At 38.5% G+C, this 15340-nt stretch overlaps 1 protein-coding gene across 1 annotated transcript in view; it reads right to left on the reverse strand.

The window, feature by feature from the left end:
* LOC139762513 (choline transporter-like 1) overlaps positions 1–15340 on the reverse strand; it is a 36563-nt gene that overhangs the window by 12493 nt on the left and 8730 nt on the right. The window contains exons 3-8 of the mRNA XM_071687493.1: positions 13563–13720; positions 12492–12626; positions 6466–6579; positions 5165–5328; positions 4073–4162; positions 2052–2191 (exon numbers count right to left, since the gene is read on the reverse strand). Of these exons, the coding sequence (XP_071543594.1) occupies positions 2052–2191; positions 4073–4162; positions 5165–5328; positions 6466–6579; positions 12492–12626; positions 13563–13720 (801 nt within the window). The remainder of the gene's footprint in view (positions 1–2051; positions 2192–4072; positions 4163–5164; positions 5329–6465; positions 6580–12491; positions 12627–13562; positions 13721–15340) is intronic.

Raw genomic sequence — 15340 nt, forward strand, 5'->3', positions numbered from 1 at the left:
TGCTTTTCTAAGTATTTCTCACATACATTATTCATAGCAAACACCTGATCCACACATCCTCTACCATTTCTCAATCAATACCTTCCCATATAATTTCCCAGGAATACTCAACAAACTTATAACTCTGTAATTTGAGAACTCACTTTTATCCCCTTTGCCTTTGTACAATGGCACCATGCAAGCATTCCGCCAATCCTCAGGCACCTCACCATGAGACATACATACATTAAATAACCTTACTAACCAGTCAACAATACAGTCACCCCCTTTTCCAATAAATTCCACTGCAATACCATCCAAACCCGCTGCCTTGCCAGCTTTAATCTTCTGCAAAGGTTTTACTACCTCTTCTCTGTTTACCAAATCATTTTCCCTAACCCTCTCACTTTGCACACCATCTCGACCAAAACACCTCATATCTGCCACTCTGTCATCAAACACATTCAACAAACCTTCAAACTCTGTCATCAAACACATTCAACAAACCTTCAAAATACTCACTCCATCTCCTTCTCACATCACCACTACTTATCACCTCCCCATTAGCCCCCTTCCCTGAAGTTCCCATTTGTTAGCCTGTCTTACGCACTTTATTTACCTCCTTCCAAAACATCTTTTCATTTTCCCTAAAATTTAATGATACTCTCACCCCAACTCTCATTTGCCCTCTTTTTCACCTCTTGCACCTTTCTCTTGACCTCCTGCCTCTTTCTCTTATACATCTTCCAGTCATTTGCATTATTTCCTTGCAAAAATAGTCCAAATGCCTCTCTCTTCTCTTTCACTAACAATCTTACTTCTCCATCCCACCACTCACTACCTTTTCTAATCTGCCCACCTCCCACGCTTCTCATGGCACAAGCATCTTTTGCGCAAGCCATCACTGCTTCCCTAAATACATCCCATTCCTCCCCCACTCCCCTTACGTCCTTAGTTCTCACCTTTTTCCATTCTGTGCTTAGTCTCTCCCGGGACTTCCTCACACAAGTCTCCTTCCCAAGCTCACTTACTCTCATCAATCTTTTCACCCCAACATTCTCTCTTCTTTTCTGAAAACCTCTACAAATCTTCACCTTAGCCTCCACAAGATAATGATCAGACATCCCTCCAGTTGTACCTCTCAGCACATGAACATCCAAAAGTCTCTCTTTCGCGCCTATCAATTAACATGTAATCCAATAACGCTCTCTGGCCATCTCTCCTACTTACATACGTATACTTATGTATATCTCTCTTTTTAAACCAGGTATTCCCAATCACCGACCTTTTTCAGCACATACATCTACAAGCTCTTCACCATTTCCATTTACAACACTGAACACCCCATGTACACCAATTATTCCCTCAACTGCCACATTAATCTAATCACCTTTGCATTCAAATCACCCATCACTATAACCCGGTCTCATGCATCAAAACTACTAACACATTCACTAAGCTGCTCCCAAAACACTTGCCTCTCATGATCTTTCTTCTCATGCCCAGGTGCATATGCACCAATAATCACCCATCTCTCTCCATCCACTTTCAGTTTTACCCAAATCAATCTAGTTTACTTTCTTACACTCTATCACATACTCCCACCACTCCAGTTTCAGGAGTAGTGCTACTCCTTCCCTTGCTCTTGTCCTCTCACTAACCCCTAACTTTACTCCCAAGACATTCCCAATCTACTCTTCCCCTTTACCCTTGAGCTTCATTTCACTCAAGGCCAAAACATCCAGGCTCCTTTCCTCAAACATACTACCTATCTCTCCTTTTTTCTCATCTTGGTTACGTCCACACACATTTAAACATCCCAATCTGAGCCTTCGAGGAGGATGAGCACTCCCTGCGTGACTCCTTCTTCTGTTTCCACTTTTAGAAAGTTAAAATACGAGGGGAGGGTTTCCAGCCCCCGCTCCCGTCCACTTTAGTTGCCTTCTACGACGCGTGAGGAATGCGTTGGAAGTATTCTTTCTCCCCTATCAATGGACTACCTTCAATTCCTGAGTTACAGACATGCCTTCGGTTTATCTGCTCAAACCATACAATAAAAAAAATTCACTTACAGTAATAACTGTGGAAATGATAGCATACACCAACAGTGCTCGCTCATTACGGACAGTTTCATCCAGTATCTGGTCAAATGGAGAACTGTCAAGCTGCAAACGAACAGTGGCATAGCTCCACCACAGCAGCACCGTTGCAACTGCAAAATATGAGTGGGTTCTTAAGTTTGTTGTATCTTCCTTATCTTCCTACATCCACTTCCCTTATTTAACAAAAATATCCAAACTCAGAATTAACTGACCTTTTATCAAACAAAATGTATTGGTGTTCAGATCTCATAAGGTGAGAGATATTCTTTATACAAAAAGGTACACGAAAATAAAGGACGTTATTTCATTCTCAGTCTAATAAAAAAAAAAAAAATTAAAAAATAAAAAAAATTACCAAAATATGATGTGGTTTATAAAATTCACCTATTTTAGCAACTTAATAAGTGTAACAAATGTTCACTTTAGCACAGGGTGAAGGACAAGCATACAGCCTCTCTTAACCTACATTTTCTTGACTTACAATAGTATTTTATGATAAAAAAGATACTTTTTCTGTATTATGAGTGTGTATGAGTTAAGACTGTTGACCCCTAACTGATTTGATAAGTCAACTAGATAACCATTAATATTAGTCCTAAACTTAAACAAGTGTGAATTCTAAACACCTAAAAATCAACTCACTTAAACTGACCCATTAGCAGCCATTCTGTTTCATAAAAGCAATTACATAACTATTAAGAAACAGAGAGTACCGACAGTGGATATCAAAAACGAGGACATAAGAAATGTGATTTTTGGTAAATTTAGATTAGGAGTCAGAAGTAAGGGGAATAAGTAAAGGGAAGAAGATATCAAACGGAAGTGACACATTCACGGGCCACCCAGGGACGAGCGTATATGTTCAAATCCTGGTTGTGGCAGTTGGTCCAAGGAACAGTGTTGTAGTGCATTATGTTGATTCATCATGCAAAATTAAAGTCTCCAATAACACTGACATCTTTACACAAAAAAAGATTTCCATTACACCCAGTCGAAAAGCATTCCATTGGCATCTTCATCTGAAGTACCTGAAACCTAACTAGCCTTTCACAGCACCAATCCATTTATTCTATAATCTTCTTGTTCACACATATCCTGTCATCTTGATTCCCCAAACTATTTTCACAATTCCAACCAAATATGTCATGAATATCCAATTCACTTATTTTTTAACCAACTTCATTGCATGGGAGACATTCAACAACAGTTTTGTCTGTCATTCTGTCCATCATTGGTACTTACCCTTTAACATTCAAATTAACCTTTGCCTTAGTTCAAAGAGTCTAAATCAACTATTCTTTTAACTATATATAGTTATCTATAGTTATCTCCCAGCACTAGAGAATTTTTCAGTATTAGAATTCAGTTTATATTCAGTCTAAATTAGGCACCTTAAAAAAATGTTTCATCATGAACTTAACCTTGTTCATAATCTGAAGAAAAAACATTTCAGTAATGAATAACTTATGATGTATAAGTGAAACTATGAAATTAGTGAGGAATGAAGAGGAGTGGATGTGTGAAGAAATTAAAAAGGTACATGAACAAAAGTATTATAAGATGGTACTGACATGTAATAATGTTAAAGGATAGGTCAGTCAAGAGATATACTGCAAAGTAGTTGAAGGTTCAGAGAAAAAGTGACGTTGAGGAAATGGATGGATGTAATTGAATGAATTGACTGAAACTACAGGGACTTTAGAACATGCTAAAAAAAAATGCCTGTTCATGAGGTGTAATGGACCTGTTTTGAGGGTAAGATTGAAATTAGTACTGAGGACTTTAATTTTGTATGATGAATAAACCTAGTATACAGAGACAAAATGTATGTATGTGCTTTTATTAGCAAAGAAGTTCACATTTCACTTTTAGCATACTAATGTGATGATGAACTAAGAGACTGTATGCACTCGATCCATCCCATGTAAATGGGAGAAAAGTTGAAGACCGAGACCACATCTACTCTAATGATAAACAGATCTTATACTTACGAACTGAAGCAAGTGACACAGCTATGATGACAGCATATGAAACAATCTCTGCCACAAAGTGTAAACATAGCATCACTGCACATGATAAACCTATTCAAAGAGAAAAATAAATTATGAATTAAGCCAAATGTGAACAAAAAATTATGATCTAGTACTATATCACTACAACTATTTCCATTTGAAGCACCACAAAAGGAATCTACATATTTTGTTGTACCCAGAAATTACTCTATCTGAGACTAATTCTGTTTTCATTTTGGACCTGGACTTCTTGATATAAAGAGAGAGAGGCATGGTGACAAAAGGTACCGACTAAGAATCTGCATTTCTAATACGTCCTTCACATTTTGTATTGTGCTTTAGTAATCTTCACAGTATTGTAATCTATTAACTGCATGTAAAGCACAGAAGACTAAATATTAATATATTCCTGCTTTGAGAGAGGAACATAAAATGAACCTTGATTATAAAATTTATTACTGCATTTGGATGCAAATCCATGCAGGAGCAGGTGGTATAACCCCTAAAATAACCATCAACTTTCCCCAAAGCAGCCAGATAACAGTTCTTTGCTAGCTATGAACCAAGCCTTGCCACTAGAATGTAGCAAACCTACATCAAACATTCCCAACTTATAGCTCCTCAAGTTTAACAAGTCCAGATTAAAGGAAATAAACAATGTATATGGGAAACATCCCTAAAGTGTACCTTCTTGTACAAGAACTTTGAATATTATGCAGAAACTCGCTTAAAATTAGAGGGCAGTGTTCACTAACTTGCTCCCTCCTCAAAAGCTGCAAAAAATGGACATGAATAAATTTAGGGCAGTCAAACATAATCAGATATACTCAATAGGACACTTTACTGGTCATCACAAACATGGCCCTTCCTCAAAATCATTTACTTCTACTTAAATCAACTCACTCTTCTGGACTGAATTTTATAACACAATGCCTTAATCCAGTTTTTTTTGCAAACCAAGCCTGCCTATGAGTGCACCATAACACACTATCAATGATTAACTGAAAGTGTATCAACACAAACTACCAATGAATAAGTAAAAACTAACATCATAAATATCTGCCAACTCACCTAGAGTGATGAATATGAAGATAAGAATCAGGTGCCAGGATGCATATAAATCTGCCAACACTTGCTCCAGGACATCCATGGTATTAAGGTAGCCATACAGGTTATACAGCACCCCTGTTGGGCCTTCACCTTTCAGTGGTACACATCGATTCAACACAGGGTTACTGTCAAAATTGTACATATCAAAGTACAGTTTTATGTGAATGTTAATTTGGATAAAACAATTCAAAAAATCTTTGAACACAAAAGACCATGCATGCCTATATTTTCCACTGTGTGCAACAAACCTAATATTTTCACTGATTTAACCATTTAACCATAATTGCAAAATAATTCAAGCTGTTATCTCATGTAAACTGATATCATGTTTCTTTTTTTGTCACAAAATGATGATGACCGAAGTTGTGACAGAGGCAATATCCCATGAACCACCTGTTATGCAAGTATGGGCATGAGTGAATCCAGCGGAAAGTACTACCTCAGGGTCAAAGCTAACATTTATTCCACACTCATTTGGGCCATAGAATGCTTCTGTAAGACATGCATACTCCACTGAGTATATGTTGTTTATGTGTTGAGATATGGAAAAATGTGTTGCAAGTGAAAGACTGAACTGTAACACAAAGAAGATGCAAGTCTGCTCAGCAGGCAAATGTTAATTGAGAAAATATATCAATATATTGATTTCCACAAGACGAGGAAGTTAGATGAATACCTCAACATCCTTAGAATACATTTCAACCATTAGTGCTGACTCTTCATCACTTAAACATTTAGCTAAAAAGAATTATAAAATGGAGTGGATGATTCAAGGGATAACTCTGTAATGAACATGAAATAGATACATTCTTATGTAATTAAACACACTAGCCATTGACATTACTTCCCAATTACTATAACTGTCTCATGTCTGACAGACAAGTCATATGCTTCGAAGCACCAACTGCCCCAAAACTTCAAGTCTGATGGCTAATTATGCTTGTGAGTTAGGTTTTACAATGCTGCTATATCTATTATGAAAGAGTAATGGTAATGTCTAATGGTAAAGTTGACAAATTATTTTAATGGTAATGTCTAATGATAAAGTTGACAACACTTTCTTTAAGAGCCACACAGGGTGTAAATTTAGTTTTTCAGCCTCCAAGAGTGAATGGATTAAAGAGTCACATACTTATTTATAAATCTATCTGTTTCCATACATATATGGGCAGAACAGAAACCTTCCAAAATCACAAAACACCCAATGACCGAAAAATATTGTATTGCCTTTACAGCTTTAAAGTCAAATAATGTAATCTTACCTTTGGAAAACTGGAAGGCTGGGACATACAGCAAGCAGTGAACTGGCATTTACAGATGGATCTTTAGAGGATTCTACCCAGCTGACATCTTCATCATACATATCATAGTCATATCTAAAAGCAAGTCATCATGTTCAAGAAACAAAATCCATTAGTTTCCAGCATTCAAAAATTGTTTCATGCATACATCTGTTATTAGACTATTATTTCATGCTAACAAGTTCATAATGATGGCTTCTGGGATACAGTCTTAAAGAAAGACCAGTATATACAAGGATATTCTCTATATATATGTATTGCAAAGAAGCTAAAAAGGAGGGCTGAATTTTGAGTAAGGAAACTACTGCCAGAAAATGTGTTCATATTTCAAGAGAAACCCTTTTCTGAAGTAGGTAGTATTTGGTAGAAAGCTAGTGACCAGGAATGCACATAACTTTTTTTTCTTCTTTTTTTCCAAAGGAAGGAACAGAGAAGGGGGCACGGTGAGGATGTTTCTCAGAGGCCCAGTCCTCTGTTCTTAACGCTACCTCGCTGAGGTGGGAAATGGTGAATAGTATGAAAGAAAAAAAATATATGATATATCATATATTGTATGTAGCATTTATGGATCTGGAGAAGGCATATGATAGAGTTGATAGAGATGCTCTGTGGAAGGTATTAAGAATATATGGTGTAGGAGGCAAGTTGTTAGAAGCAGTGAAAAGTTTTTATCGAGGATGTAAGGCATGTGTACGTGTAGGAAGAGAGGAAAGTGATTGGTTCTCAGTGAATGTAGGTTTGCGGCAGGGGTGTGTGATGTCTCCATGGTTGTTTAATTTGTTTATGGATGGGGTTGTTAGGGAGTTGAATGCAAGAGTTTTGGAAAGAGGGGCAAGTATGAAGTCTGTTGGGGATGAGAGAGCTTGGGAAGTGAGTCAGTTGTTGTTCGCTGATGATACAGCGCTGGTGGCTGATTCATGTGAGAAACTGCAGAAGCTGGTGACTGAGTTTGGTAAAGTGTGTGAAAGAAGAAAGTTAAGAGTAAATGTGAATAAGAGCAAGGTTATTAGGTACAGTAGGGTTGAGGGTCAAGTCAATTGGGAGGTGAGTTTGAATGGAGAAAAACTGGAGGAAGTGAAGTGTTTTAGATATCTGGGAGTGGATCTGGCAGCGGATGGAACCATGGAAGCGGAAGTGGATCATAGGGTGGGGGAGGGGGCGAAAATTCTGGGAGCCTTGAAGAATGTGTGGAAGTCGAGAACATTATCTCGGAAAGCAAAAATGGGTATGTTTGAAGGAATAGTGGTTCCAACAATGTTGTATGGTTGCGAGGCGTGGGCTATGGATAGAGTTGTGCGCAGGAGGATGGATGTGCTGGAAATGAGATGTTTGAGGACAATGTGTGGTGTGAGGTGGTTTGATCGAGTAAGTAACGTAAGGGTAAGAGAGATGTGTGGAAATAAAAAGAGCGTGGTTGAGAGAGCAGAAGAGGGTGTTTTGAAATGGTTCGGGCACATGGAGAGAATGAGTGAGGAAAGATTGACCAAGAGAATATATGTGTCGGAGGTGGAGGGAACGAGGAGAAGAGGGAGACCAAATTGGAGGTGGAAAGATGGAGTGAAAAAGATTTTGTGTGATCGGGGCCTGAACATGCAGGAGGGTGAAAGGAGGGCAAGGAATAGAGTGAATTGGATCGATGTGGTATACCGGGGTTGACGTGCTGTCAGTGGAGTGAATCAAGGCATGTGAAGCGACTGGGGTAAACCATGGAAAGCTGTGTAGGTATGTATATTTGCGTGTGTGGACGTATGTATATACATGTGTATGGGGGTGGGTTGGGCCATTTCTTTCGTCTGTTTCCTTGTGCTACCTCGCAAACGCGGGAGACAACGACAAAGCAAAAAAAAAATATATATATATATATATATATATATATATATATATATATATATATATATATATATTTTTTTTTTTTAATACTTTGTCGCTGTCTCCCGCGTTTGCGAGGTAGCGCAAGGAAACAGACGAAAGAAATGGCCCAACCCCTCCCCCCCATACACATGTACATACACACGTCCACACACGCAAATATACATACCTACACAGCTTTCCATGGTTTACCCCAGACGCTTCACATGCCTTGATTCACTCCACTGACAGCACGTCAACCCCTGTATACCACATCGCTCCAATTCACTCTATTCCTTGCCCTCCTTTCACCCTCCTGCATGTTCAGGCCCCGATCACACAAAATCTTTTTCACTCCATCTTTCCACCTCCAATTTGGTCTCCCTCTTCTCCTCGTTCCCTCCACCTCCGACACATATATCCTCTTGGTCAATCTTTCCTCACTCATTCTCTCCATGTGCCCAAACCATTTCAAAACACCCTCTTCTGCTCTCTCAACCACGCTCTTTTTATTTCCACACATCTCTCTTACCCTTACGTTACTCACTCGATCAAACCACCTCACACCACACATTGTCCTCAAACATCTCATTTCCAGCACATCCATCCTCCTGCGCACAACTCTATCCATAGCCCACGCCTCGCAACCATACAACATTGTTGGAACCACTATTCCTTCAAACATACCCATTTTTGCTTTCCGAGATAATGTTCTCGACTTCCACACATTTTTCAAGGCTCCCAAAATTTTTGCCCCCTCCCCCACCCTATGATCCACTTCCGCTTCCATGGTTCCATCCGCTGACAGATCCACTCCCAGATATCTAAAACACTTCACTTCCTCCAGTTTTTCTCCATTCAAACTCACCTCCCAATTGACTTGACCCTCAACCCTACTGTACCTAATAACCTTGCTCTTATTCACATTTACTCTTAACTTTCTTCTTCCACACACTTTACCAAACTCAGTCACCAGCTTCTGCAGTTTCTCACATGAATCAGCCACCAGCGCTGTATCATCACCGAACAACAACTGACTCACTTCCCAAGCTCTCTCATCCCCAACAGACTTCATACTTGCCCCTCTTTCCAGGACTCTTGCATTTACCTCCCTAACAACCTCATCCATAAACAAATTAAACAACCATGGAGACATCACACACCCCTGCCGCAAACCTACATTCACTGAGAACCAATCACTTTCCTCTCTTCCTACACGTACACATGCCTTACATCCTCGATAAAAACTTTTCACTGCTTCTAACAACTTGCCTCCTACACCATATATTCTTAATACCTTCCACAGAGCATCTCTATCAACTCTATCATATGCCTTCTCCAGATCCATAAATGCTACATACAAATCCATTTGCTTTTCTAAGTATTTCTCACATACATTCTTCAAAGCAAACACCTGATCCACACATCCTCTACCACTTCTGAAACCGCACTGCTCTTCCCCAATCTGATGCTCTGTACATGCCTTCACCCTCTCAATCAATACCCTCCCATATAATTTACCAGGAATACTCAACAAACTTATACCTCTGTAATTTGAGCACTTACTCTTATCCCCTTTGCCTTTGTACAATGGCACTATGCACGCATTCTGCCAATCCTCAGGCACCTCGCCATGAGTCATACATACATTAAATAACCTTACCAACCAGTCAACAATACAGTCACCCCCTTTTTTAATAAATTCCACTGCAATACCATCCAAACCTGCTGCCTTGCCGGCTTTCATCTTCCGCAAAGCTTTTACTACCTCTTCTCTGTTTACCAAATCATTTTCCCTAACCCTCTCACTTTGCACACCACCTCGACCAAAACACCCTATATCTGCCACTCTGTCATCAGACACATTCAACAAACCTATATATATATATATATATATATATGTCTGTATGTATATGTATGTATATGTTCGTGTATGGGCATTAGAGTCTCCATAACTCGTGAACTGTAGTGCCACTCTTAGTCTTTAATCCCTCACCTTTAACAGCCCACTGGCAGAGGGCTACTCTTGCACTGTGTTTGTGGAGGCTCCTAACTAATGCCCTTGCCTAATGTTCCTACCTAACCCATTTATTCTCCGGGGAATGTATCTCATTCTCGAGGGACAAACTGCAGAAAATAAATTTTCTTAACATATTATTATATAGGGGAGAAAGAATACTTCCCACGTATTCCCTGCGTGTTGTAGAAGGCGACTAAAAGGGAAGGGAGCGGGGGGCTGGAAATCCTCCCCTCTCAATTTTTTTTTTTTTTTTTCCCCCCAAAAGAAGGAACAGAGAAGGGGGCCAGGTGAGGATATTCCCTCAAAGGTCCAGTCCTCTGTTCTTAACGCTACCTTGCTAACGCGGGAAACGGCGAATAGTATGAAAGAAAAAGAATTATTATCCTGTATAACACAACAGCAAATACTTACTCTTTAATCATAATAAAAAAATTAGAAAGGGAAATATATCAACAGGCACATCTTATCCTGAAAATCTGTGGTGACAAACCTGTTTTTCATTTAAAACAATGCAACTATGGATTTTTCATTGAAAATATAGTCGGCTTTTCCTAATGCTACTTCACTAAGGTAGGTAACAACAATTAAAAAAAAAAGTACGTGTGTCAGTTCATAAAAACTTATACTGGCATGTACAAGGCAAGTTGTATTTTATCTCTATAAAAGGTCCTATTGTAAATTAGCCTTGAATATTTTCAGGATCTATGGTGAACCAAGATTACAACACAGTAACAATTAAATGATGTTTATTTTTTGCACAAAACACATGAACACATGTATACTCTGCAAAGATTACAATAGTAGTGACAACAATTTGCTTCCCTAATGGTCTGGTACTGATTTCAATAAAAGATATACAATCAGAGAGAAATTTCCTTGACCAAATATTTACATGCAGTACTGAAATGGTATGTAAAAATATGCAGCAATAAGACTTTTTTTTAATTTTCCAAAAGGAAGGAACAGAGAAGGGGGCCAGGTGAGGATATTCCCTCAGAGGCCCAGTCCTCTGTTCTTGACGCTACCTTGCTAACGCGGGAAATGGCGAATAGTTTGAAAGAAAGAAGACTATGATCTATAAAGCAAAACTAGCAAATGTCTTGGCTAGGATTAACTTACCCTTGAAATGATCATTTCCATTTGCATATGAAAAAGAGGAATTCATATTTAATTATAAGTAACAGTACAAGAAAATAATAAAAAAGAAAGATTTAAAAAGGACTGTTTAATCCTAATCACCCTAAGCATAACAACAAAAAAATTTTCCAGTGGACCATAGCACATTTAACAATTTAAGGGAAGCTTTCCAAAAAATTATACAAAAATATAAATATACTATACAAACAACCTGGGCTGTGGAGTAAGAGACCCCTTGAAGACTTCTCCAGGTAAATGGAAATTTCATAATCTGAGAATTTATCAAGTTTGTGAAAATTCTGTTCATCTATAGGCCCACATCACTGTATGAAGTGAAATGATGTAAAACATAAATGACTGATGCAAATGTTTTTATATATACCTAGCAGATTCTCCAATCTCAGCAAGATGCAGCATTTAGTCTGACAGATAAAAAAGTTTGCATGAGACAACTTGTTAGGTCTGAGATAACCTGGTCAGTTCAGGACCTGACCTTAATCTCAGGCAGTTCAAGACACAACTTGTCAGGTTGAGACAACATGGTTAAAATCACAAGATGAACGTATGTTACATCGTTTCACTTTATGCAAACATAGGAAATAGAATACACACAGTTGCAGCTGATACTATGAACAGAAAACAATCTGAGTGTCAGCACACACTTTTGTGTGTAACTATCTCGATAACTATTCTCTAGTAAAACCATATTAGTATGCACTAATGGATAGTGGAGTTATCATTGTTTCAAACTAAACTAGTAATGGAGGTAGAAACAAAAGAATTAAACTGTAATTAAATTGCTTGATAACTGTGAAAGTGTGGTATAGTACGATGAACAACATTTCAAGATTTCCAAGATATATGCATAACACAGAATCATCTGTAAGACAAGCTGATGAGCTATCAAGCAGAGATGACTGGAAGTGATTGAAATGTTTACTACCAGAGTAGTCAACTATTACCTCTAGAACATTTTACACACCTGCAGAGTTTTGAGCCTGTTCGGTTATAGAAGTCGTGAATGTCCTGAAGAGTGTTCAAAGTCCTGTCAGGGCATTGCTTGACACAAACTTTCAAAGAGCCACTTAGATCCCTTACATCAAAGAACAGGACATACCTACAAAATAAAAGTCATTGTTATTTTCAAATCAGCTGAAACATAATTCAGCGTAGGATAGAGGCACTTGCTTTCATTGAGGATGCCTTAACCAAAATGCATCATGCTTAACATACAGCAGGTTGTACTCTGTACCTTTTCTGTCAAGAACTAATGCCCAAACTTAGGAGTGCTTGAAGTGATACCTGATATCACCTTGCAACTTCCATGTCAGGATTTTTATTCTGGCTTTCTGTCTTATCAAAATCAAGTGGGTTAAATATTTCATTTTTATTCTACCTCAGTGGCTGAAATGGCACAGGCAAAGTGCTCTACACATATCCTTTTTTGTTATACCTTAACTTCACACTTTTCTTTCTCTTTTGTCTCTGTTTTTTCGAATTCAAAGCAAAATTCCTTCAGAATTATAGTCCATGACTTGAGCCTTAAAAAGTAAGAGCTATATTTGCCATTATTCTCCAATCTGCTACTGATATCTAACAGAACAATGACGTAAATGTATGTAGACCATTTGACTTTAAAAAATAAAGCAATCAAAATTTTTCATAGGCAAACCATCCTCAAATGAGGGAAAGGATTGAATGGATACAAGAAAATAGTTCAACAGCTACCATTTAACTACTTTTTAACTTCCTTCTCACCTTAGGTGGAAGAAGGGATATGCACGGTAAACCCAAAAGAACTGGACTACAATACGTCTTTGGATCTTCTAATTTCAAAAACAACAATGCCTAAACATTTCTGAGGTAATGCAGATGGCTCAGCTGTTACACAAATCAAGCAGATGACTTTAACTAACACTAAATAATCTGGATATGAAATTGAAAACATATCAGCTGGGAAAGATATACATTTTGAAATATAGTTTCAAAATAATATTCATCAATTTATGGAATATTTGGGTATGCAAAGAAGTCTAAAGCATCAAATTATTACTTGTAATCTGTCACATCATGGCCGAAGAAAAACAACAACTTATCCTTGTGTTCTTTCATGTCAGCATTGTCGCTCCCACACACGTTGCCAAAGCTATCGTAACCATTTACCACTCGTAGAGGATTCCCAAACACTACAGCAAAGGCTGCTATGAATATCTGTAAACAAAAAGAAAAGCAGTTTAGATTGAGGGACTTCTTTCTGTATTGTGACATTTGAGCAACAAGGCAATTTTCAGCTACACACTCATGACCAAGTGAGAGAGAAAAAAAAGTGGAAGAGAAAAATGACCAGTTCCAAGAAATTCATCTAATCAAGAGCCACGACTGCATTTCACGCAATTACCTCATCTCCATCTAACAAAAGTACCCCTACCAATCCTGGAGAAGGAACTACAGAAACTGTCATTCCTTACATAGCCAGAGTCTGTCCATACATTTATCTCTGTTATCAACATATTCACATTACATGGGGTGAATCAAGTGTACGCAGGCATGCATACTTTGACACTTTCGTCTTCCGATGTTTGATTTTACATCCTCCAAGAACCTTACATTAATAAACTCTGGACGTCATATGCATCCAACACTGAAAAAAAGAAAACAAAATCAATTTGGGGTCTACAGTGCTTCATGGTTCAAAGTGTATGCTATCTTTCCTATGCATTACCTAGCCATACCATGCATCTGGAGATTTGCAAGGCCCCCCTCCCTGCATCTAACTCCGTAATAAGGATTTTTTTCAATAGGTAAGCCGAGACAGCATGGGCAGCTGAGGCCCTAATCAAGGCCATCCCATTAGCACTATATGAAAGCCGGCAAGGCAGCGGGTTTGGATGGTATTGCAGTGGAATTTATTAAAAAAGGAGGTGACTGTATTGTTGACTGGTTGGTAAGGTTATTTAATGTATGTATGATTCATAGTGCGTAAGACAAGGGAGCAAATGGGAACTTCAGTGAAGGGCGCAAATGGGGAGGTGATAACAAGTAGTGGTGATGTGAGAAGGAGATGGAGTGAGTACTTTGAAGGTTTGTTGAATGTGTTTGATGATAGAGTGGCAGATATAGGGTGTTTTGGTCGAGGTGGTGTGCAAAGTGAGAGGGTTAGGGAAGATGATTTGGTAAACAGAGAAGAGGTAGTAAAAGCTTTGCGGAAGATGAAAGCCGGCAAGGCAGCAGGTTTGGATGGTATTGCAATGGAATTTATTAAAAAAGGGGGTGACTGTATTGTTGACTGGTTGGTAAGGTTATTCAATGTATGTATGACTCATGGTGAGGTGCCTGAGGATTGGCGGAATGCGTGCATAGTGCCATTGTACAAAGGCAAAGGGGATAAGAGTGAGTGCTCATATTACAGAGGTATAAGTTTGTTGAGTATTCCTGGTAAATTATATGGGAGGATATTGATTGAGAGGGTGAAGGCATGTACAGAGCATCAGATTGGGGAAGAGCAGTGTGGTTTCAGAAGTGGTAGAGGATGTGTGGATCAGGTGTTTGCTTTGAAGAATGTATGTGAGAAATACTTAGAAAAGCAAATGGATTTGTATGTAGCATTTATGGATCTGGAGAAGGCATATGATAGAGTTGATAGAGATGCTCTGTGGAAGGTATTAAGAATATATGGTGTGGGAGGCAAGTTGTTAGAAGCAGTGAAAAGTTTTTATCGAGGATGTAAGGCATGTGTACGTGTAGGAAGAGAGGAAAGTGATTGGTTCTCAGTGAATGTAGGTTTGCGGCAGGGGTGTGTGATGTCTCCATGGTTGTTTAATTTGTTTATGG

The sequence above is a fragment of the Panulirus ornatus genome, chromosome 43 (assembly GCF_036320965.1).
Source record: "Panulirus ornatus isolate Po-2019 chromosome 43, ASM3632096v1, whole genome shotgun sequence".
Lineage (NCBI taxonomy): Eukaryota > Metazoa > Arthropoda > Malacostraca > Decapoda > Palinuridae > Panulirus > Panulirus ornatus.